The 26,890-nt window shown below is 41.9% G+C and overlaps 1 protein-coding gene across 1 annotated transcript; it reads left to right on the top strand.

Annotated features, from left to right (window-relative positions):
• Positions 1-8,794: 8,794 nt before the first annotated feature.
• On the top strand, positions 8,795-25,115 carry LOC124123807 (putative serine protease K12H4.7). Its single transcript, XM_048402262.1, has 10 exons — positions 8,795-9,088; positions 10,981-11,162; positions 11,791-11,927; positions 12,333-12,428; positions 14,981-15,113; positions 15,982-16,093; positions 19,316-19,523; positions 21,361-21,454; positions 22,228-22,436; positions 24,579-25,115. Exons 1-10 carry the CDS (start codon positions 8,876-8,878, stop codon positions 24,707-24,709), a joined length of 1,515 nt encoding a protein of 504 aa, XP_048258219.1. The 5' UTR covers positions 8,795-8,875; the 3' UTR covers positions 24,710-25,115.
• The last annotated feature ends 1,775 nt before the right edge of the window (positions 25,116-26,890 follow it).

Genomic DNA, 26,890 nt, shown 5'->3' with positions numbered 1-26,890 from the left:
TGAAGACTATAATGAAGTCTTCTCATTACATGAGCTACACACCGCCCTTGAGCAAGCTCATGACACAGCAATGGGTGCTGACAACATACATTATCAGCTTTTAAAACATTTACCTACATCCTGTCTGGAGACACTTTTAGATATATTTGATCAAATATGGATATTTGGGAATTTTCCTCCTTCATGGCATAATGCCATTGTAGTTCCAATACCAAAGCCTGGCCGGGATCATACAGATCCCTCTAACTATAGACCTATATCCAACTATAGACCTATATCCTTAATAAGTTGTGTGTGTAAAACCATGGAACGAATGGTGAATAATAGATTAATTTGGTATCTGGAAACCAATAATCTAATTACAAATATCCAATGTGGTTTCCGAAAAAATCGAAGTACTATCGACCATTCAGTACGCTTAGAATCCTTTGTGAAAAATGCTATTGTAAACAAACAGCATGTAGTGTCAGTCTTTTTCGATCTTGAAAAGGCCTATGATACTACTTGGAAGCACGGCATTCTAAAGGATTTACATGATTTTGGTTTGAGAGGCCGTTTGCCTCATTTTATATCACAGTTTTTAACTGACAGACAATTTCAAGTCCGAGTGGGTTCAACCCTGTCTGTCCATTATACTCAGGATCAGGGTGTCCCACAAGGCAGTATTTTGTCTGTAACATTATTTAGTATCAAGATAAACAGTCTGTCAAAAGTTTTGAATGATTCCGTTGATGGGTCGTTATTTGTGGACGATTTTAACATTTCTTGTCGCGGGAAAAACATGACCACTATTGAGAGACAATTGCAGTTGTGTCTCAATAGAATCCAAAAATGGTCGCTTGCTAACGGCTTTAAATTTTCTAAAACAAAAACTAATTGTATACACTTCTGCAGGAAATATAGACAGCACAAGGACCCAAACTATTTCTATCTGACACACCCATAAAGGTAGTTGAGGAGACTAAGTTCTTGGGGCTTATTTTTGACCGCCACCTGACATTCTTGCCACATATAAAATATCTCAAGGCAAAATGCCTAAAAGCATTAGACTTATTGAAAGTCGTCTCAAACTCTAAGTGGGGCGGGGATCAGACAACCCTTCTCCATTTATACAGATCTTTGATCCGCTCAAAATTAGACTACGGTTCCATCATTTATGGTGGAGCCTGTAAAAGTAACTTACAAAAACTGGATTCAATTCATCACCAGGGCTTGAGGCTCTGTCTTGGAGCTTTCAGGACCTCTCCTGTTGACAGTCTCTATGTGGAGGCTGATGAGCCTTCATTAAAACAACGCCGTTTAAAACTTGCTTTACATCATATCACAAAATTAAAATCAAATCCGTCTAATCCAGCCTATGATTGCATATTTAATCCTCCCTACGAGGACTTATTCCATACAAAACCGAAGCTTGTTCCTCCACTAGGGATTAGAATAAAACCTCATGTAACAGCAGCAAATATTGACCTTGATTTTGTTGCACCGTACCGTTTACTGTCTACACCTCCTTTGCAACTAGTCCACCCCGTTGTAGACCTCACACTTACTAATTTTAAAAAATCAGACACAAATCCCTTAGTCTTTCAGCAAGAATATATCCAGTTGAGATCAAAGTACGATTCTCACCGCTCTATTTTCACTGATGGATCCAAGGATGGTTGCAAAGTTGCCAGTGCTACCATCGTTGGATCAAAAACTATTTCTTCCAGATTACCAAACAATTGTTCTATCTTTACTGCTGAGGCCAAGGCTATTCAAACAGCTTTGGAATATATTCAGACACAAAATATCTGCAAAAACTTCATCATCCTCTCTGATTCTTTGTCATGCCTACAGGCATTAAAAAATGTTCGCTCAAATCATCCACTCACTCTTGATATTTTAGAATTACACAAAACTCTTGCCACTGGCCAATACGACATCGTCTATTGCTGGTTACCCAGTCATGTTGGAATCACGGGTAACACTATGGCTGATGCTGCAGCAAAAGCAGCTCTCAAACAAATCTGTGACCCCACTTCTTATACCATACAGTGACTACAAACCTTTAATTAGATGCTATATCAAAGTCCTTATGCAAAAGAAGTGGGACACCCAAGTAGGTACAAATAAATTTCATGCAATAAAACCAACTATCGGTTACACCTACTTGGGTTGTCAGTCCAGATTTGAGGAGGTCATTTTACGACGATGCCGTATTGGCCATAGCAGATACACTAACGAATATTTGTTGAAAGGTGAAGATCCTCCATTTTGTATCCCTTGTGATGAGAGAATCACAGTCAAGCATGTCCTGCTTGACTGCATTGATTTTTCCATCACAAGGGATAAATATTTCAAAATTACATCCATAAAGGATCTTTTTAATCAAATCAGTGCTCCTTTAATCATCGGTTTTTTAAAAGAAATAGAATTAATAGATAAATTTTGAATATAATATGTACAGTATAAAGTAAATGATTTTTAGTTTGGTGGAATGAAATCATAACTGAGATTGTTAGTGGCTGTATCTTCACAGGGGGTTGAAGTATCGTAAAACAATTGTCCCCCTGGGAAGGTACGTAAGTCCGGTATCCTTCAACGTATCATTTCATTTCTCTGTGATTTTAATCGTAGTATTTTTGTTGATTTTACCTCTTTGGCTAATCTTTCTGATCATCGCCAGTGGCCAGAGGGATGGTGTAAATCCTGCTGGGGTACCATGTAGGTAGCAGAAGTACCGTAAGTCCCCATGGTCCCTAGTGTGGTGGCCTAATTTTGGTTGCTGGCGATCTACAGCCCCTTTTTTATATTGTGTCGTCTGTTATAATCTGATTATTTTATTATTCTCTAACTAGTTTTACAATTATAATCTGTGATATTTTGCTAGTTGTTGTACTGTCCTTCGACGACAGGTCTTAATATATTATATAAATACATAACTTGCTCAAGTCACGATATGGCTGAAATAATGCCGCTGTGACTTTAAATTTTAACTCACTCACTCACTTACCTCCAATGCATACGTCCAAACATAAAGAGTGCAACCGGTTTTGCTGCTATGTCAAACTGGAATATCCCGCACGCATACACGAATTTCAACCAGGCAGAGAAGTTCAAGAGTTCTCCATTATTGACTTAAGGGCATCGAGTGATTCAATATCCGACGTGAGAGTTTATCTGTCTCCAATATCTTTCACTGCTTCCCTGTGGGGTTGAGGGAAGAATGAGCCCTTTAATCTTGTTAGTTGTTTGATCTATGTTGTTACACCTGATTGAAGTCCTTCTTCAATAGTGAGTGCTTTAATTTTTAAAGACACATCGGCAATACTTCAGGCTTGAACAAGCTATGCTTTAATATTATGTAAAAAACTGTCGTCGAATGACAGCATAACAACAAGCAATATATAATAGTATTTACATTTAAATCTAGTTTTAAATCTTTAAAACGATCATACTATGACAGACCACTCAATATCAAAAGGCTATGAATACCCAACAACCAAACTTAGGCCCTGTCCCAGAGACAATGTAATCGGTCCCAATTGCGTGGATCGATCCTCCTGATGTCAACCACTGGATTGTCTGGTCCAGACTGTATTATTTTACAGACCGCCGTCAAATAGCTGGAATATTGCTGTGTGCGGCGTTAAACAACAAACAAACAAAAAAACAAAACAGCACTTGGGCTAGCTGCATGGTTCTCTCAGGGGACAATGAATTTATACTACTCGCTTCGACGGTACAGCCCCCAACAATCCTCACGTTTCAATAGATATTCATGCGTATATTTAATGTGGCCCACACACCTTCGTATAATGGGCTCATAAAATTTTGACTGACAATTGCTAGCTGCATGGTTCCCAAGTTGAATTTACACCATTCCTTCAGTAGCGTGCGATTGTTGACAAGATTAGACAGTGGTAGATATTAAAATACTTTGAATGACGTAGTCTCACAGTCCCTCTCAGGGGACAATGAATTTATACTACTCGCTTCGACGGTACAGCCACAAACAATCCTCACGTTTCAATAGATATTCATGCGTATAGTTGATGTGGCCTATACACCATCGTATAATGAGCTCATCAATATTTGACTGACAAAGGTATAATACCGACAGTTTGTTTAATGTCATGCAGTTTGTTAATATCTACTGCAGTGTCCCCCTTTTTTTATTTGATCTCTTCACTATGACAGTATGGGATCAGAAGTGGTGCTACAGATTTGCTGCAGCATCAGCAAATATGTAACCAAAGATTCCGACCCGTGAAGATCCGGGGTAGAATAGGTCTTCAGCAACCCATGCTTGCCGTAAAAGGCGACTATGCTTGTCGTAAAAGGCGCCTAACGGGATCGGGTGGTCAGGCTCGCTGACTTGGTTGATACATGTCATCGATCCCAATTGCGTGGATCGATGCTCATGATGTCAATCACTGGATTGTCTGGTCAAGACTCTATTATTTACAGACCATATAGCTGGAATATTGTTGAGTGCGGTGTAAAACAACAAATCAACCAACCAGAACAAGAAAGTTGTTTGCAATGATATCGACAACAGGTCCAAAAGGTAAGTCCCTGCTACTCTTTATTTTCAAAGGTGGTTAGCAGAGAGGAACGCCAAGGACGCCAAGAGAACATCGGCAGACCAGCATCACATAACCAGAGGCGTGTGAGCCAGAAGCACTCTGTACATGGTTATCCTTATTAGATGTACATAACCCTGTACTGTGCTGTCTTACTTCACTCGTACTTGTCAACGGTATAAGGATCTATATGCAGACGTCGCATCATAATAGAATTTAGAAATAATGGTTACTTCCCAACTTCTAAAATTACAGTTTTCTTTGTACTTGCCATTCATAAACCTTCTACCTTACTACTAAATGTGCTTCAAGACATACACGGGGCGGTCGGTCAGCCTAGTGGTTAAAGCGTTCGCTCGTCACGCCGAAGACCAGGATTCAAATCCCAACATGGGTACAATGTGTGAAGCCCATTTCTTGGGTCCCCCGCCGTGGTATTGCTGGAATATTGCTAAAAGCGGTGTAAAACCAGACTCACTCACTCAAGACATACACTCTCTTAAAAGACAAACAATACATTTTTCCTAGAAAATATTGTTTACGACTACTGTCATGTCAAGCGACCAATTTGTTTTTAATTATTTAATGGTCCTTTATAAACAAATCCCAACCCCCTCCTTAGAATATCAAATGATGAAATGATCATCACACAATAGCCTCGTGTTCGTCACAGAGTTTTTGCAGGGCTCGGTATGACAAGCGAACATTTTAACAAATATTTATTTTGTTTATAATTTACCATCAGTAATATATATCTTCTCAAGGACATCAAATTAACACTTCAAGGTTGACCCGTATCAGTTCCTTCAGTCCAGTAGTGCAGTTAATAAGGGGGAAAAGCCTTTGTCAGTCTGAACTTTGGTTCTGGTCTGATGGAAACAAAATCGTACCTCAAACTTGTTGGGTAGATATATCAAGCCAAGTTATAGCTTCGTGTATTTAGTAAATCCGTCTCCTTAAAAAAACTTTTGTTATAGTTCGGGTATTCTTGGTTCAATATATGGAAAACGATTTTAATTGACTGGTAAATAATTTCTTCAAAGGAGTGTCCCTTTAGTTAAGCTAGGAACGTATGGATCATTTTACTCTGATAGGACATGTGACCTCAACAGCTTCTATTATGCAATGTGAGCAATCACATTATCAAGTCTTTTATTCATTGCAGCGTTAAACAAATGTTTTATAAAACTCCAGAGAACAACCAATATCGACCATCCACCAGACAGATTCCCCCGGGCGCAAAAGGCAAAAGAGCAGTGAAAAAATATGAATAGATTACTGAAAATCAAATGCCTGTGAAAGGATGGGCTGACTTACGGTACAATGTACAAACTGTTGCGGAAAGGGTTAAGAGCGTGGTGTTATTGTTTCGACAATACTTGAGTTTAGTCAGTACACATAGCTTGGCAGTACTCAACCGTTGGTGACATCTGCACCATGGTACTCGTTATTGGTATATTATTACCTGACACATTGATTTTATCCATTTTACGTTTCCTACACAGGAAAGTGATATAATTACTTACAGAGGAGAGCATTGGACTCACGTAATATTTAATGACTAAGCAGCGAAGAAATTTAACTCAGTAACTCGTTTAAAAGGGTTGCAATATCAAAAGGTTTAGACCGCTCCGATTGGATGGAGTAAGACACAACCGTTTGAAATCGTTGACCATTACAATAGTTACCACTCACACCACATAAATAGACCGTGTTAGTTGAGTGTCATTCTACCTCAAAGGTGTGGGAAGGTGCTCGTTATGCTACTGGTCCGTTTTTGTGCAGCACCCTCGCATAAATAGAATATTCCTGACTAAATAGATCGAGTTAGTTGAGAGTCATCCTACCTCAAACCTTGCTTTACTTATGAATTGCTGAAGACTAATGCTAACACGGATGTCCACGGATATATAATTTTATATATATGCAAGGTTAACCGATCATTTCGTACCTTACTCCCAGAAGACGAGGCAAGGCAGAGGCGAAACTGTCGCAGTTTTACTGACATTTTAATAATATTAACTGTAATGCAGAAGAAGGGATAAATAAAAATATATAACAATGCCATTTATGTATTCCATGTCCTCAGAGAAAGGCTTACAGAGCACTTATATTCACTTTTATGAGGAATTCAGTGTGTATTGTTTTTTATGATTGAAATTCCTTTCCTCAGACAAACTAAAATATCTACCTTTTATACCTATCCAATTATGTTGCCATAGGTGAATGCAAAACAAAAAATCTTTCACGCCCAAAATGAAACTAAGAACAACCTATATCACGATGTGTCACAGTATAATGTTTAATGTTATTGTTTTGCTGTTTTTAGAAATATAAATTGTATATCCTTTTACGCATGCGCACATTCGTAGTCATCAATACAGTTGAGACAAATATCTAGACATCTATTAGTAACTCTGTAAAGCATATTATCCCCAGATCTTTGGAAACGGATTTGAGTTTTAGAATGTAGGACATGTAGTGAAAGATGGACGTGAGTAGGACATTGAAGTCAACCTGCAAACAGCGGTTTCTCAGGAATTAATGTCCCCGGACAAACGACCACAGATTATCACTCTCCAGTGACAGTGCAAACGAGATGGTCTGTGTCGGACAGTGATTTCTATTGTTCATTGTCCCATGGAAACTGAAAGCAGAATACTGGCAACTACAATACCCGACGAAGAGTCAGCCAAGCCGATCTCGTTACGGCGTAGCCATCTTTGCTGAGGTGAGGTGAGGTGAAATGAGGTTACCACTAGACCACGGAGGTGGCCATCTTTACTGAGGTGAGGTGAGGTGAAATGAGGTTTAACGTCGCGTCCAAGATTATTGCACTTATATAGCGACGTGGATGTACGTGTGTGTTTGTGTGGCTGCTTGTACTAGTCCGGACTGATTCCGATTTATAGTGCTAGCTCACTGAGATACCATGCCGCAGTTTTTAACATGAATACCCCACTCAAACACAGTATACTGACTCCGAGCCGACCAGTCCTTGTTTTAGCCCCTTAATGCCGAGCGCCAGACAGGTTAACAACAAGTACCATCTTTTAACGTCTTTTGGTATGACGCGGCCGGGGATCGAACCCCGGACCTTCAGCTCTCCGGGCGGACGCTCTACCACTAGACCACGGAGGCGGTCATCTTTGCTGAGACAAAGATCCCTACAGCCATCGTCATTTGCGATCAACGATGATGGTAATATTTGATGTTAGTTTATGTTACCCGAGCCGAGTTAGACATAAACTAGCATTAAGATGGTACATGAAGCCATGTCACCCGAGGGACCGGAGGACAATGAATTTATTGTACCTCACACCTCACTGTATTGTAGGTATGTCTAATGCGAACATGCTTTGGTCCGAATCAGTAAGAATACCACAGTAAAGCATGTATCCATTTCGTCTGTCAGTTAGTGAGTGAGTTTGGTTTAACGCCGCTTTTAACATCATTCCAGTTATATCACGGCGTGTCAGCTTAATGTGGGAGGAAAGCCCGAAGTGGTGCAGGTCTAAGACGTTAACGACTCCGGTGAAACCCACGAGCACGGGTATGGTGCTGACAAACCTAGAAACATAATCGGGGCGAACCGGGATTCGAACCAACAATCATAGGTTTCTGGTGTGCCCAAGGGACGCAACTCTGCACAGCGACTCCGTGCCCCCACTTCGTCTTTCACTTAGAGTTATTCCCTATCGATCTATTTCATTCGGTAAATATTCGACAAATGGCGTCTCAATGTCATAACGGATATGTGAAGACTTTGAATGGCATTTAGATTTGATACACATAAGAGAGGGAATCTATGGTTGCCAACGTCTTTATTATGAGGAACACAGCGTTTCAGAGTATATTTGTACTCATTCATCAGGAGAATGGTTAAAACTGCATCGTATCCAAGCTGATGTCGTATCAAGTCTTTATATGGTATTCAGAAGTGAAACACATCAGAGATGAAGGAGTAAGCATATACTCCGCGGCCGAAACGTTTATGTTCCTCATTATAAAGACTTTGGCTCGTATGTTGAGAGACGACTCCCCCACTGCTGCCTGTGGTGTTATATAGGTATATGGGCCCCGGTGATATAGATAGTGTGTCAGTTGGTGTTGCAACATATTGCCTCAATCCTCTGTTGCCGTGATATACACTTAGTCATGGACACAACCTCGACTCAGTAACTATGTGATGGCGACCGTCTTATCTAAACCAAACAAAGACCACGACAACGTCAAAAAGTATAACGTATGTGGAAGACCTGAATTGTATACGCCAGTCGATGTAAAGACACATTTTGGAGCTTAGAATAATGAACGGACACAATATCACCACATACGTCGTGATCGTGAGTTGTGTGGTTGTATGCGTTCTGGGCAGCATTGATCTCCACCCTCGGCGAGTTGATGATGTCCACAAGTCTGCAGAAGATGCGCCATCGCCATCCTTGTCAACGGTAACTGAACGCTGGTTTCAACAGAAGCTTGACCACTTCAGTGTGACGGATAATCGCCAATGGAAACAGGTGAGGTGATTGGCGTGGAATACTTATGTGTGATCATCTAAGAAAATTGCATCTTTGGGGGTGAGGTACACGGCTGACATGTTGTAATCGACAAAAGGTTGGAGATTACAGTATTTTATAATTTGAACTCGCGTGATTGAGTGAATATCAATATCGGTAACATCTTCGATAATACTGGCTTCGCTTATTTGGAACAGGGGGAGATGAAATAAACAAAGAACAATGCTAAAATAGGACAACATGTATACGTCGATTCGTCTCTAAGCCAGAATTTCTTTTTTTCAACGAGTTTCGGCACGTGGTTCTTTCCGCGCTTGCTTTTTAAGATACCTCACACACATATAGGGCATACTGTGCAATTTATGAAGGAAAAGATATCCAAAACGTTGCTCGAAACGACGGCTAACTTTTGGACTAGCCCAATTCTGTTTGTATCGCTATATCCATTATCCACTTCTTAATACCAACTGTGCCCCAGTGTCTATCCCACTGCCACGAGCACATAGAACTGGGAGATGTCCGTCCGTCACCTTTTGTTTCCAGAGCATGATAATAACTTTTCACGTCGGGGGTACACGACAAATGGGCTTTACATTATCAATCAGTGTCATTGACTATTAATAATAAGTCCCAACCTGCATTACGGGCTTATGTTTAAAAGATCATATCAATCGGTACGTGGTTTGTGAGTGGGTTTGGGTGTGTGTGTGTGTGTGTGTGTGTGTGCGTGTGCGTGCGCGTGTGTGTTGTGTGGGGTAATTGGCGATGGGGGGATCAGTATCGTTTGTGTTTTATCCCCCAGTTCTAGTTGAACAATGTTGCAATTGTAATTGTATTACATTGTTTCTGTTGAGAGTCAGTAGTAGCTCATGACATTGATTTTTGACAAAGTTAGTTCTCAGAAATGTCTCATGTGAGCGACCCGTGAAGATCCGGGGTAGAATAGGTCTTCAGCAACCCATGCCTGCCGTAAAAGGCGACTATGCTTGTCGTAAAAGGCGACTAACGGGATCGGGTGGTCAGACTCGCTGACTTGGTTGGTGCATGCCATCGATCCAAATTGCGTGGATGTATGTTCCTGGTGTCAATCACTGGATTGTCTGGTCCAGACTCGATTATTTACAGACTGCCGTCATATAGCTGGAATATTGCTGAGTGCGGCTTTAACAACAAACAAACAAACAAACTTATGTGAGCAGTGGTGTTGATAGTTAGATCCTTGTGTAGTCAAGTGTATTCTTGTATCTTCTAGGACAGCTAGACTAATCAAACACTGTATAGAACCTACTGGAAGGTATTTAGACCATATAAAGAAGCAAGTGCATGTTTCTGTCTTCTCACATTACATCAATACCAGCGGTTGTGTGAAGATAATTTTTCCGAAATGCCAGCCCTGGAGATATAGTGGATGATTCGTCACCACTCGGCCCTTTCCGTAACCTGCGAGAACACTCGTCCCCCTATCGATGAATGTTATGTGCGAAAATACGACAAACCAATCAGAATGCGCGTATGATTTCAAGTTCTTCATCAAAGAATCCCTCAGAAATATTTTTTTGATTTTACATATGTCCTGCATCTAAAAATATACCCATATATATATAAAAATATAAGTGTGTTCAATCATACTGTATAATTCCGCACGTCCCGATGCATCTGAAATATATATAATATATAGGGAAATATATGTGAACCATTACGCAACAAGTTGACAATTGGTTCCGGCATGCCCGTTTGCGCTAAGACGGAACCCGGTCACAAAAAATGGCCATAAGAGGGGCACGAGTCGCTATTCGGCTTGTCCCGGAATAACACGAGTTGGTCACGAATGATGGTGGATGGCACCGTTGTGGAAAGTTAAGAATACACGCCTGTGGTTTCTGTCATTTCAGAGATATTACATCAATGACAAGTTCCACAAGCCTGGGGGCCCTGCGTTCCTGTACATAGGGCCTGAGTTGGCCCTGCCTGCTATATATGCTGAGGAAGGGGCTTGGCTGGAGTATGCCGAGACCTATCACGCCATCGGTTTTGCATTAGAGCATCGGTACTATGGACAAAGTCGACCTACAGCGTTCGTAATATTTTTGTTTCAGTTAAAAATTGACATCTTCCTTAATGTCATGCAGTGTTAACTATTTTAATTGCAACTTTATGTTTGTGATATATTCGCTTGCGTCTTATTCGGGGGCACGGGTGGCCCAGTCGTCTTAGGCGCCGCGATGCGATGTGCAGAGTTGCGTCCCTTGGGAACGCCAGAAACCTATGATTGTGGGTTCCAATCCCGGGTCGCCCCGATTATGTTTCTAGGTTTGTCAGCACCATACCCGTGCTTGTGGGTTTCACCGAAGTGGTAAACGTCTGAGACCTGCATCCCTTCGGGCTTTCCTCCCACATTGAGCTGTCACGCCATGATATAACTGGAGTACTGAAAGCGGCGAGGGAAGAACGGGACAGGTAGTGGGTGGGGTGTTGCTTTTGTTTCATCATTGCGCTGTGCAGTATCTCCGGTTTCGTTTTGTTGTCTAGAGTTTGTTTGTTTTTCAAACGTGTCTACTATTGATATTAAATATGAATATTATTAATGCTATCAACGTTGATGTACATATGGATTAGTTTCAATTTTGTTTGTTGGGCGACAATGGCTATTTTACTACGCACAAAAGCATATGGAAGTAATTTCTTCAATGTTTCAATATCAGGGACTTGAGCACTGCTAATCTACGCTACTTGAGCATCGATCAAGTTTTAGAGGATCTTGCCAGTTTCATCGTAGCAACCAACAAGGAACATAATTTCAAGGACATAAAATGGATCACATTTGGGGCGTCGTATGGAGGTATTGTTGAATTATTACCGTGAATGGTGCTTATCCATATAAACCAAAAAATGTACGACCGTGAAGATCTGGGCTTGAAAGTCGTCTTCAGCAACCCATGCTTGTCGTATGCAGCGACTAATGGGATCAGATGATCTGGCTCCCTGACTCGGTTGATGCATGTCACCGTATCCCAATTGCGTGGATCAATGCTTATGATGTCATTCACTGGATTGTCTGGTCCAGACTCGATTATTTACAGACCGCCGTCATATAGCTGGAATATTGCTGATAGCGGCGTTAAACAACAAAAATACCAACCACTAAACAGTTCTTGTCACGACATGGCCGAAATAAGGCCGATGCGACGTTAAATTTTAACCCACTCACTCACTTTAAATGATCCAATTTCTCATCGCGTTGAAGGTCTGGTGTCTACGTGGATGCGACTGAAGTTTCCCCACCTGGTGACGGGCGCGGTTGCACACAGTGCACCTCTTGCTATGCCGACGTTTTCTCCTGGTGAGTAAATCCAGATTTATCATAATTAATATCCTCACGGGGACACAAGCATTCTCAGTCCCAGTCTCAGTCCTTATATATAGATGAGCGAGTGGTCAGGCCCTGTGACAAGACTGATATCAGGTCATCAAGAAACATCGTAGCACAGCTTTGAGATCTAGACTGAAACTTCCCTTACAGAAAACAATAACTGTGCTTCATATACAGATATTAAAAAAAATATTCCGAAATTATTTAATGTTTATTTTAAAACATATTCACGAGCGACTATGCTTGTCGTAAAAAGAGACTAACGGGATCGGATGGTCAGGCTCGCTGACTTGGTTGATGCATGTCATCGATTCCATTTGCGTGGATCGATGCTCATGATATAAATCATTGGCCTGCCTGGTCGAGACTCGATTATTTACAGACCGCTGTCATATAGATGGAAAATTGGTGAGTGCGGCGTAAAACTACAAACCAACCAACCAACTTATTCACGAAGACATTTCCTCAATGTTTAAGGTCGTGATTCCTAATTTGTCCATTGCACAAATTGGATATTTGTTGATTCAGCCCATACGACAAGCTATACGTTCAGTTGTGCTTCCACGCTTCTGTTCGTCGCGCCAAGCTTGGTGTAGACAGATTTGGACAGTCCAGGTATCATCTGGAGTGCTCTATTGATCATGCGGGGCACGGGTGGCCCGGTCGTCTAAGGCGAAGCGATTCGCGATTCCTATAATAGTTGGTTCGAATCCCGGTTCGCCCCGATTAGGTCTTTAGGTTTGTCAGCACCATACCCGTGTTCGTGGGTTTCACCGAAGTGGAAAACGTCTGAGACCTGCATCACTTCCTCCCTCATTAAGCTGACACGCCGCGATATAACTGGAAATACTGTTAAAAGCGGCGTTAAACCCAACTCACTATTGATAATACCAGGGTCTACATATGTCCAGTAGGACGTTTCAGTAACGCTTGCGTTATTCAAAGTCGTCAGTTTTTGGTGGAAGTGTTATGGTATGGGGTGGCATCACAACTCACAGGAAAACTCATAATTACTACTGGCAATTTGAATGACGCATGCTACTTTGAAGACGTCCTTCGAGATCTTTATCTGCCCTTTGTGCAAATGCTGTGACGTCACGTCACGTTGCAGCAGGGTAATAATACCCGACCACATATTTCACCTGCTGTACCAGATTTGAGGCATAACGTTGCAGTACTGCCGTGGCCGCCTGTTTCTCTAGATCTCTCACATCTGAGATGAGATGGAAGGACGTCTACGACAGGACCCGAACCAGCCGGTAAAGCTAGTTCAGTTGAGCGAATCTTTGGCTGACATTTGGAATAACATCCCCATGTTGTTTTCAATATTCTGCTTAACTCAATGCGCCGTCGTTGCCCTGCCCTTACCAATGCAAAGGGTGGTCACATCCGATATTGGAATTGTTAATTGATTTGTTACCAGGTGTGCTGTCCATGTTACCAGACATGGGCGTTTTCAATGTATTTGTTATGGTAAAGCATTCGTAATACGAAATATGAAAAATGATATTGTTATTTTCAATAACATAACATTTACAGAACTTTTTTTATGAATCACAGTTGGTTTCTTAATCCGTTGCTTCCTCACAATGTAATGATATATCCAAACGATACGCACGAAACATTCAGTCACTTACCGTTGTCCTTCGAGATCTTGTTCTGCGTTTTGTGTAAATGCTGTGACGTCACGTCACTTTGCAGCAGGGTAATAATACCCGACCACATGTTTCACTTGGTGCACCAGAGTTGAGGCAGCATCACATTGCAGTACTGTCATGGCCGTATGTTTCTCTAGATCTCTCACATCTGAGATGAGATGGGTGGACGTCTACGACAGGACTCGAACCAGTGGTAAAGCTAGTCCAGTTGAACGAATCTCAATGCGCCGTCGCTACCCTGCCCTTATCAATGCAAAGGGCAGGTCACATCCGATATTATAATTTTTAATTGAGTTGTTACCATACACCCTGTCAGTGTTACCAGGCATGGGCGTGTTCAATGTATTTGTTATGAAAAAGCATTGATCAGACGAAATATGAAATATTATGTTGTTATTTTCAATAACATAACATTTACATCACTTTTGTTATGAATGTTGCTTTTTTAATCCCTTATTTCTCACAATGTAATAATATATCCAAACGATACGCACGACACATTCAGTCACTTACCGTTGTCTGTGTGGCGGGTGCTGCCAGTGGGGCGGGGCGTGCGCCGGATGTCGTCGCTGATTTGCAATGGCCCTTTCGTGTGGTTTTTCACAACAGTTTTCCTGTAACAAGAGTTATAACCCTGTCGCGAACAACATACAGAACTGTCAACCAGAACTGTGACACATTAAACGATCATTATCACATGTTGAGGTAATCCAACATTTACATGTACACTAATGTCCAATCTTAAACGATATCAGGTATCCCGTATATATAATTAACAAATCTGTTCAGGTGGAACTTGGATCTTGATAAATAAAACAACATACTTTTTTTTACATTAATTTAGTTTTCTTTAATTCATTCCAGATTATTTGGTGGGAGCTGGGGAAAGCCTTCGCAAGGTGCCTGGGTGTTACGAGACTGTGTCTGCTGCTTTTGATGAAGTTAGGGAAAATCTGAAAACTGATACTGGTATGAAGAACCTGCAGTCTCTATTTAGGTGAGGATAAATCGTGCGATTCATTTTGCTGTGCTGATTGTCAATTTCAGAGACGTTGTTCGTCAGTTATCTACCTATTTGTCCTCTACACTTCTGCGTCCCCTGTCACGTTAAGGCATATGTACATTAAAGGATGAAGTACGACAAGTTCTATGGATGAACAACTTCTTTATTACAATTTGTGCGACGTTTCGGTGTAGATCCTAACACCTTTATCAAGCAAGTCTCATCACTTGCTTGATAAAGGTGTTAGGATCTACACCGAAACGTCGCACAAATTGTAATAAAGAAGTTGTTCATCCATAGAACTTGTCTTACTTCATCACACCAACTTCTAAATGCCACTTAAAGAAGTTATACATTAAAGGATGCCTGGACAACAAAATAACAAATATTAAGCAGCCAATTATGTCCTTTACTTACCCATTTTATGGAATTTGTGATGAGCTGGTGAACAAATGTTATGAATTGTGGCGAAAATAACTGTATCAAGCTATGTCCTTTTATCTTCATATTCGATGTGATATTTAAACTTTTTCATTTCTTTAAACCAGTGTTGTGTCTGTGACTCTAGTAATGCGTGGACAGTTCTGATAGCTATTTAAAGATGGCATTCATGCAGTCATAATAGGAAATGTCGTTTAGGCTAAAAATTTAGCCATTTCTGCATTGATGATTGTGTAATGTTACAAAAGGAAGTTTTCCATGGCAAAGACATGCGTTTTAAAGATGAAAATTGAGATCAATGTACATGGGAACCTGGAATTACCTTGAATTAAAGAAGAGTCCCTGTGATATTAGCATTACTATATGGTAGTAGTTAGTACGTAATGTACTCAAATTGACGTTTTGTTCTTTGTTGGTTTAGGGTTTGTGATTTTGATCCGACGAACAAGCTGGATGTTGAAAATCTGATGATGGATCTGGTGGCACCTTTCGTATCTACAATACAGTTTAATAATGTCCATGCGGGATCACTGGTATGTTTGTTTAAACTATCCTACCAACAGAAATAAGGACACTTATGACATGAAGGCTTAATGACGATAAATGTCTGTACATCTATTTCGGGCATATAGATCGATAATCTGGTTTATTGATACCGCTTGGTATTGCCCACCATTCCGCCAGGAGAGCTACCGATCCTGTAGATCGATAATCTGGTGTCCTACTTGTTGATTGATACCCCTTGTTATTGCCCACCATTCCGCCTGGAGAGCTACCCCAACTTGTAGATCGATAATCTGGTGTCCTACTTGTTGATTGATACCCCTTGGTATTGCCCACCATTCCGCCTGGAGAGCTACCCGAACTTGTAGATCGATAATCTGGTGTCCTACGTGTTGATTGATACCCCTTGGTATTGCCCACCATTCCGCCAGGAGAGCAACCCGAACCTGTAGATCGATAATCTGGTGTCCTACTTGTTGATTGATATCCCTTGGTATTGCCCACCATTCCGCCAGGAGAGCACCCCGAACATATAGATCGATAATCTGGTGTCCTACTTGTTGATTGATACCCCTTGATATCACCCACCATTCCGCCAGGAGAGCTACCCGAACCTGTAGATTGATAATCTGGTGTCCAACTTGTTGATTGATACCCCTTGGTATTGCTCACCATTCCGCCAGGAGAGCTACCCGAACCTGTAGATCGATAATCTGGTGTCCTACTTGTTGATTGATACCCCTTGGTATTGCCCACCATTCCGCCAGGAGAGCTACCCGAACCTGTAGATTGATACTCTGGTGTCCTACTTGTTGATTGATACCCCTTGGTATTGCCCACCATTCCGCCAGGAGAGCTACCCGAACCCGTAGATCGATAATCTGGTGTCCTACTTGTTGATTGATATCCCTTGGTATTGCCCACCATTCCGCCAGGAGAGCACCCCGAACATATAGATCGATAATCTGGTGTCCTACTTGTTGATTGATACCCCTTGGTATTGCCCACCATTCCGCCAGGAGAGCTACCCGAACCTGTAGATTGATAATCTGGTGTCCAACTTGTTGATTGATACCCCTTGGTATTGCTCACCATTCCGCCAGGAGAGCTACCCGAACCTGTAGATCGATAATCTGGTGTCCTACTTGTTGATTGATACCCCTTGGTATTGCCCACCATTCCGCCAGGAGAGCTACCCGAACCTGTAGATTGATACTCTGGTGTCCTACTTGTTGATTGATACCCCTTGGTATTGCCCACCATTCCGCAAGGAGAGCTACCCGAACCTGTAGATTGATACTCTGGTGTCCTACTGGTTGATTGATACCCCTTGGTATTGCCCACCATTCCGCCAGGAGAGCTACCCGAACCTGTAGATCGATAATCTGGTGTCCTACTTGTTGATTGATACCCCTTGATATTGCCCACCATTCCGCCTGACAGCTACCCGAACCTGGGTCTTGTTGGCGGTGGCTGGGTCTGTGGCGTACTCTCTGCACCCGAGAACATCCCACAGATGCTATTGGGGACATGTCAGGGGATGTAACGGTCCAGTCCAATGTTCATATGCCTTCTCTTCGGATATAATCAGTGGCGAAATGGGCACGATTAGGTCTGGCATTGTCATCTTGCAGATTAGTTCGCTTAGGTCTGGCATTGCGATCTTGCAGATTAATTCAACATGCCGATAATTCTAGCGAATGAAACAACGACGGGACCAAAATGTCAACATGTCGCTGATCAGTCAAGTGTCCACTCACATTTACCAAATCAGCTCGTCTGTTATGTGTGATATCGCCCCATACCATGCCCAATACCGATCACGGTCAAGAATTGTTGCCCTGGCATACAACACGCCGCTACGTCACCAACAACTTTTTCTGCCATCTGTGAATCGGAGTCAAAACCTTGATGCGTCTGTGTACATGGTCTTGTCTAGCCAACTTCTATCAATACTGCCTGTTAGAGTCACATCCTTCACGTGAGGGCTTACTGTCAGGGGGGCTGCATAGGGCCGGTTTTTCATTTGGATTCTATAATATCATTTACTTAACAACTAAAAGGATAATGTTTGTTTGTGTGTGTGTGTGATTTCCCTAGAATAATCACCATGGTCAGTACAACTTAAACACATGGTCATGGTCACGAATATAGCTGGCTGTGTCGAGTGAGTTCAGATGATATGGGCAAAGGTCGCGTTCAATATTATTATTACACGGGGTTCGATCCCTGGCCGCGTCATACCAAAAGACGTAAAAAGATGGTACTTGTTGTTACCCTGTCTGGCGCTCGCGATCGGCATTAAGGGCCCAAACCAAGGACTGGTCGACACGCCAGTATACTGTGTCTGAGTGGGGTATTCATGTTAAACAGCGGCATGGTATCTCAGTGAGCTAGCACTATATATCGGCATCAGTCCGGACTAGTACAAGCAGCCACACAAACACCTGCTTGTACTACTTCGGACTAATACCGGTTTTATGGCGTTACAATGTCACGTTTCTGTGTGTGTAACTGCTTGTACTACACTGGACTAATGCCGGTTTTATAGCGTTACCATGTCGTGTTTCTGTGTGTAGCTGCTTGTACTACACTGGTTTTATAGCGTTACCATGTCGTGTTTCTGTGTGTGTAGCTGCTTGTACTACACTTGACTAATACTGGTTTTATAGCGTTACCATGTCGTGTTTCTGTGTGTGTAGCTGCTTGTACTACACTGGTTTTATAGCGTTACCATGTCGTGTTTCTGTGTGTGTAGGTGCTTGTACTACACTGGACTAATGCCGGTTTTATAGCGTTACCATGTCGTGTTTCTGTGTGTGTAGCTACTTGTACTACACTTGACTAATGCCGGTTTTATAGAGTTACCATGTCGTGTTTCTGTGTGTAGCTGCTTGTACTACACTGGACTAATGCCGGTTTTATAGCGTTACCATGTCGTGTTTCTGTGTGTGTAGCTACTTGTACTACACTTGACTAATGCCGGTTTTATAGAGTTACCATGTCGTGTTTCTGTGTGTAGCTGCTTGTACTACACTGGACTAATGCCGGTATTATAGCGTTACCATGTCGTGTTTCTGTGTGTAGCTGCTTGTACTACACTTGACTAATGCTGGTTTTATAGCGTTACCATGTCGTGTTTCTGTGTGTAGCTGCATGTACTACACTTGACTAATACTGGTTTTATAACGTTACTATGTCGTGTTTCTGTCTGTGTAGCTACTTGTACTACACCTGTATATATCCTGCAGATGCTTATCCCAGATCACTCGATATCCTCAATGTGCAAGGTTCTGACTGACACGAGGACGGGACCCCCTCTACTTCGGTTTGCCGACTTCGCTCGCATCTACTATCAGAACTACACAGCCCAGAAAGATCAGTGTCGTAATACCACATTTGCATCGCTTGTCAACACAGGCAGTTATATCAACTACACCAATGATAACGCATTTTCAGGTACAGTAACCTTTGTCTGAAGTCTAAATGTTTTAGTTTCTCTGTCACCACAAGGTTCCAAAGAGTAAGTTAGTATTGATTTACGTCGCTTTTAGCAATATTCGATCAATATCAGGGCGGGGAAGACAAGAAACGACGAGCGAACGCTTTATGTTCAACGCTGCTCAACAGCACCAGGTCCCAAAGAACAATGATTACAGAAACTACTGCAAACAGTATTTGCCTGTTGTGGGTTTAACAATAAGGCAGAGAAAATATTGGTATGTATATGTTTGTGTCTGTATCTTCAATCACACATCTCGAATCTGAATTGTTGGTTCCTCAAGGCGCGAGATAGAGACGTCCACTGTATTTAGCTCCTGTTCTTTCAAAAATACCCAAGTCATCAGCTTGGCTATGATTGTGTCTGCAATTTAAGTACCAGTAGTGAGTGGGTGAGTATGGTTTTACGCAGCTTTTAGCAACATTCCAGCAATATCACGGCGGGGGACACCAGAAATAGGGTTCACACATTGAACGCAAGTCGGGAATCGAACCCGGGTCTTTGGCGTGACGAGCGAATACTTTACCCACTAGGTTACCAGACCTGAAGTACCTGTAAGGAAAGTATCAGCTATGCCGTTAAGGGTCAAGAGCCAATATGGAGTGAGGTTTTGGAAACCAATAACCAAGTATGACGTCCATTGGTTTCTTTGCCAAATGTTGCCCCTTGGCTAAGAACTATTTGCACATGGAGATTTTAGAACCAATTGTTATGTAACGTAAAATATTAACTATACTTAGTTCCAAAAGAAACGCACATCTGATGTTGCACTTTCCGATCGCAAAAAAATCCAATTAGTTATCTATTTGCACAACAAAAGACTTTGATGGAATAATATGTCTAGAAACCTTTTTGGGATTCAAACACTGAACATGAACATATAGACTCTTCACATCCATGAGACAGACGAGCCAGAACAACTTGCACGTTTTTTTTACGTGCAGCATGGACTGATGTGTGTTGAAGGCATCCATGAAATCAGAACGTGTCAACAAACGTCCTTCAGTTCTTTGACTGGCACGGAATGCACCATGCCTAGATCAGGCATAAATAATCCTCATCGTGTATTGGGCATGACTGAATCAGAGATGACGGCAACACGAGTAGCGATACATCTACAGGATCACCCGGCTAAGATCTACCGTCTGATTGCACAAAGCATGTGCAGGATTGCGGACGCACACGGGTCACGTCGTATCATGAAGATGAATTTATCGTCCGTGCTCAATTGTACACGCCACCTACGTGGGTTAACTACTCCCAGACATTCGAAATCTGTAACAGCACACACTATCACATCACACATCAACAGCACATCTCGGTGCCAACGTCATTATTGTGTTGTGCGGTTCTTTTGGAATTTAGTATTTTATGATTCAAAACTAAATATATGGCTTAAAGCTTAATTTGTCCCACAGTGAGTTAGAGCGTTGAGTGGTTTAACGCCGCTTTTAACAGTTTTCAAGTTATATCACGGCGTGTCAGCTTAATGAGGGAGAAAAGCCCGATTTGATGCAGGTCTCAGACCATTTACCACTTCGGTGAAACCCACGAGCACGGGTTTGGTGCTGACAAACCTAGAAACATAATCGGGGCGAACCGGGATTCGAACCCACAATCATAGGTTTCTGGCTTGACAATGAAATCCAACTCTAGAACCTAGAAACATATTCGGGGCGTGCCCCACAGTATTACACACGTGACTGAAAACGTCATTAGTTTGGTAGAACAAATGAACACCTATACTCTCAGTAGAATAGATTGTATTTATATATTTTGTACATGGAATTCCAGTCCGCCAGTGGAGATATCAGGAATGCACCCAAATGGGTCTGTTTGTGACGACAACTTCTGACAGGCAACCATTAGGAAACGCAGTAGGCGAAAAGTAAGTAAACACAACTGTTCGATAGATTTCGTTAACTGTTATCTTTCTTCAAATGCATTCGCCAATCACTACTTATGTCTCGTCACGATATTGCTGAAATATTGCTGGTGTGACGTAAAGCATAAACTCCCTCACTCACTCACTCTATTTATGTCAAAAACTGAAAAGTGTACGTCATTAATTTGAGTTGTCCTGGGGAGATCATGAAGTACTACATAATTTAATGACTCCGAATAATATTCCACACGTATCACGATTTGCCAGCTTATTTGTGGGAAAAACTTGAATAGGCTCAAGACGAACCCCTTGGTGAAAACCCTGGCAACGTTCCGCTAAGCGAACTTAGCGCCAAGATGGTCATAACGCCAATACTTTAACATAGGTTTACGATAGTCGCTGAGATTGCTGAGATTGCTGGGTGGAACAGAACCTATGAATTTAATGTTGTGAACTAAGGATCGTTATCATGACAAGACTGGCAGATATTACCCGCTATCGACAGTACGTAGGTACAGGGAACTGCGCAGCTTCAGTGGGTATGGTATCACGCCACGTTTAAACAAAAATGAGCTTCACACATTCTACCCATCTGGGCAATTGAACCTTGGCCTGGTCTTCGGGGTGACGGGCGAACGCTTTAACCAACAGGCTACGCCATCTCCCGCAGTGCCACCACCGCTCGGCCATCAGTGTTACCTTCAAACAGGACAGGAGGAAAAGGGAACTGATATAAAAAATACAATGTGTAATTCTTTATTAGTTTCTTTTTACAGTTACTATTACAAATTATGTGAAGGATTGTTTGGTCCGGCGTTTAATGAATCCTTGGTGAAAAGAGGACATGACTATGTACTGATGAACTACGGTGGACTTGGCATCCGGGTAACCAACATCATCTACACCCAAGGCATGAATGATCCATGGACCAAGTATGGGTTTACGAAGAATCCGAACCCAAGGGCTTATGCAGTGGTAATTAAAGGTATGTTAATGACACTAATATGTACCTTCATCACCGTGTTTTGGTCATCATGGCCCGCCTCCGTGGTGTCGTGGATAGAGCATCTGCCTGGATTGCGAAAGGTCGGTGGTTCGAACCCCGGTCGCGTCATACCAAAAGACGTTAACAATGTTACTTGTTGTTACCCTGCCTGTGCTCGGCATTAAGTGGATAAAACAAGGACTGGTCGGCTTGTTTTCGGTAAACTGTGTCTGCGTGGGATATCCCTGGTAATATCTCAGTGGGCTGGTACTATAAAACCATCATTAGCACGCGCGCGCAAACACACACAGACACAGACACACACACACACACACAGACAGACGGCACTACATAATATTTAGCCCACTACACATCACAACCTTTTGTCAGTATTATACAGGACCTAGACGATCTTAACTTGAACATAGACATACCACGATCACAGTGATCACTTTGTTCAAGGAGACCCACCCGTGTGTGACACCAGACGTCATAAGTGCTGCCAGACATATCAGGCGTATCTGAAATCTGGAACGTATTATAATCGCTGATGGCTTCGACACTAGAAAGAATCTTGCAAATCGTGGATGTGAAGGGGCACGTTGATTGAGTTGTTTTGGTTTGTTTGTTGTTTAACGCCGCACTCAGCAATATTCCAGCTATATGACGGCGGTCTGTCAATAATCGAGTCTGGATCAGACAGTCCTGTGATTGATATCATGAGCGCATCAGCGCAATTGAGATCGATGACATGCATCAACCAAGTCAGCGAGCCTGACCACCCGAACCCGTTAGTCGGCTCTTACGGCAAACACAGTCGCCTTTGATGGCAAGCATGGGTTGCTGAAGACCTATTCTACCCCGGATCTTCACGGGTCGCACGTTGATTGAATGGCCCAGTCACGTTGATTGAATCAGGCCATGTAATGGCGTGGTGACCCTATCTTACCGACTTTAATCTTTTTGGATTGATGCTAAACCAAGAAGTAAAACTAGCTCAACTCTTAGCCTTCTTTATTCTTATGAGAATTGGTCGGCACCTGATAGCCCGGTTTTGTGACTTGACAGATTGTGGTGTAAACCAATTGGCATTGATGATTCATTCTCTTTCCACGCTAGCAGTCTTTGCACATCGTGACATATATAACCATAAAATAAATACGAAACATGCGAGTGACGCTTGCTCGCTTTAATGAGTGAGTGAATGAGTGAGTTGGGTTTAACAATATTCCAGTTATATCACGGCGTGTCAGCTTGATGTGGGAGGAAAGCCTGAAGTGATGCAGGTCTCAGACGTTTACCACTTCGGTGAAACGCTTTAATGAAGTGAAGCATTTGTACAACATGTGTTCCAGATACTGTTATCACGCCTGGTTGATTGGACATACTGGCAACTCTGCCAATAAACACTGTACTTGAATGCTGACATTAGGGTTTCTCTCTGTTACGGTTAAAAATGGTTGCAGGTTGATCGAACAGTTTTTCCTGGCTTCCTTGTCTAATCACCTTAAAAGCCAAGTTGTGGTAACATCTTGTACAATAACCACAAAAAAATTGTTCTGTTTAAAGAATAATCAAATTACCTTCAAACGATCACACCTGCTCTTCTCACGTTTATTGGAAGCTTTATTATCTTCGTCGATTTACCTGACAATTCCAAGTGAGTGTCTTATTTGCATTTCCCTCAAGTGAATGCATGGCAATTAAAATTGCTAACGCCAGAGAATAACCAGGCTCCATTATCTGTCGCACCTGCAATAATAATGATAAACGTTATACGGATGGTTACATGTGAAAGTGCTTGGAGACATATTTACATCATCTTTAATTTCAAAGGTGAGGCTGTTCTGTTCGCATTTTAGACTAGGGTTCGGCATTAACGTAAAGTTAATAACTTACAGTATGCGATGTTAACAATCGGGATTTAAGTTTTAGGAATGAGTATTCACCATACTATAATGGACTTTTTTATGAAACAGATATTTCTTTTCCCCGGAAAAGGAGGCAGGATATCAAATAATTGGTCCCTTAGAACTTGTTCCAAAAGGTCGAGGGCAACAGACGTATTGGATATTGCATAGGGTTCCTGCTTCTTTTATTGTCGAAAATATTAAAATATATTATTAACTTAATATTTTGCAGGTGTTGGCCACGTAGCAGCTATGTTCCCCTCTTCCTCTTCAGACAGTGCTGATTTGAAAAATGGTCGGCTCGAAATTCAGCGCCATCTTGGACAGTTGTTATCATCAAGAGACGTGGCCATTGTTGGATGAACTTCTTCTCACAGTTACACGAGAAGGCATCAAGTTTCAAGTCAATACGTTATTGTACAAAGGCAACAGACCAATTTACATTGTAATTATACAATCAAGAGCGTTTCAAGTCAATTTTCTTATAGATACTTGTAAGGTTAAGAACATAACTTGTTTCGCAATGCCAGTTCATGGTTGAATGCTGAGAACCATTACAGGGTAACCGGGATGCAACCGACTGAGGACATGTATGTGATACATTGTGGTAGATACATAGCTTGAATGAGGTAATACAAATGGCATCCCCAAAATACTGGACAAGATGTTTGTTAATTCTGATCAACCAGTTCTATGTGGAGAAACATTGCCATGTTGGAGGTCACTGTAACAATAACACATACATAAGATAAAATTCTGTACCCTTGAACATGTTTCATGTTTCATATCATTATTATTATTATGATGATGATGATGATTATTATTATTATTATTATTATTAGTAGTAGTAGTAGTAGTAGTAGTAGTAGTATACATGTATATACCGCAGGTATCCAGGTATTGTCTGCTCAAATTTGCTATTTTTATTGATACCCCGACCAGTGGATCTGATTACCATTTTCAACTCCTTGGAGACTGTATACAATCCAAGCTGCCTACGGTTGCTAAAGGGTTTGTACATGCACCTCACATACATTCGCTGGATGACACTTGTGTTTTGGGGTGTATGTACGTATTCGTGCACGTGCATGAATGTGCATCTGCCTGTACAATTCCGGAAGTATGCCCCCTTTATAAATGCATTCCTACTTAGATACCAGGCCGCAGTTTAGCATAGGTTTCCGACTCAGATATATTATTTGGAATCATGGCCGACCGTTCCATTGGTTAACATATTTTTGTACGGCGCGGCCAGGGGATCGAACCACCAATCTTCTGCTCTCCGGGAAGGCGTTCTCTCCACTACACCACGGAGGCGTTTATTAATGAACAGATGTCCAATGGTGGTATGCATACTTCGTCTATTGGCACGGGTGGCTCATTCGTCTAAGGCGCCGCGATTCGCTTTGCAGAGTTGCGTCCCTTGGGCACGCCAGAAACCTATGATTGTGGGTTCGAATCCCGGTTCGCCCCGATTATGTTTCTAGGTTTGTCAGCACCATACCCGACCTTGTTGGTTTCACCGAAGTGGTAAACGTCTGAGACATGCATCATTTCGGTCTTTCCTCCCACATTAAGCTGACACGCCGTGATACAACTGGAATACTGTTAAAAGCGGCGTTCAACCCAATTCACTCACTCACTCGTCAATTGACCTAAACTGATGGGCAAATGAAAGTATAGCGATATTGAATGTTTATATAATTGAAAATTGAAAGAATTGTTGTTAAATTTCACGATCATGATATCTATTTACCATCACTCGTTCCTCCAACAGTTTGTCATTTATAATTTGTGGCTTGGTAACTGTTGGTTGGTTGGTTTGTTGTTTAACGCCGCACTCAGCAATATTCCAGCTATATGACGGCGGTCTGTAAATAATCGAGTATGGACCAGACAATCCAGTGATTAATGTCATGAGCATCGATCCACGCAATTGGGATTGATGACATGCATCAACCAAGTCAGCGAGCCTGACCACCCGATCCTGTTAGTCGCACGTTGATTGGTTGATTTGGTTTGGTTTATTCTAGCAATATTCCAGCTATATGACGGCGGTCTGTACATAATCGAGTCTGGATCAGACAATCCAGTGCTTGATATCATGAGCATCGATCCACGCAATTGGGATACGATTACTTGTATCAACCAAGTCAGCGAGCCTTACCATCCGATCCCCTTAGTCGGCTATTACGACAAGCATAGTCACCTTTACGGCAAGCATGGGTTGCTGAAGACCTATTCTACCCCGGAATCTTCACGGGTCGGCTTGAAAACACATATTGAGATGTATAGGATGTCAGTAGTTATGCGAATTATCTTTGGGCTTTGACGTTAAGAATTTTCTCTGAATGAAGGCTTCGTAACTCTAGTGAACAATTATCTTTTTAGTATTCTTTTTCAAATATTCCAGACTTGGATATGTACAGATCACCGAGAAATAGTTGCAATACTGCTGTAACTTTGAAACTCGTTCTACAATAGTTCGTATTTGAATGGCGGCCATCTGGTGATTTGAATAGAATTGAAAACATACAACATTTT

This window comes from Haliotis rufescens, unplaced genomic scaffold (genome assembly GCF_023055435.1).
Source record: "Haliotis rufescens isolate VD_foot unplaced genomic scaffold, xgHalRufe1.0.p SCAF_25, whole genome shotgun sequence".
NCBI lineage: Eukaryota > Metazoa > Mollusca > Gastropoda > Lepetellida > Haliotidae > Haliotis > Haliotis rufescens.
This window is presented reverse-complemented; position numbering and strand designations above follow the sequence as displayed.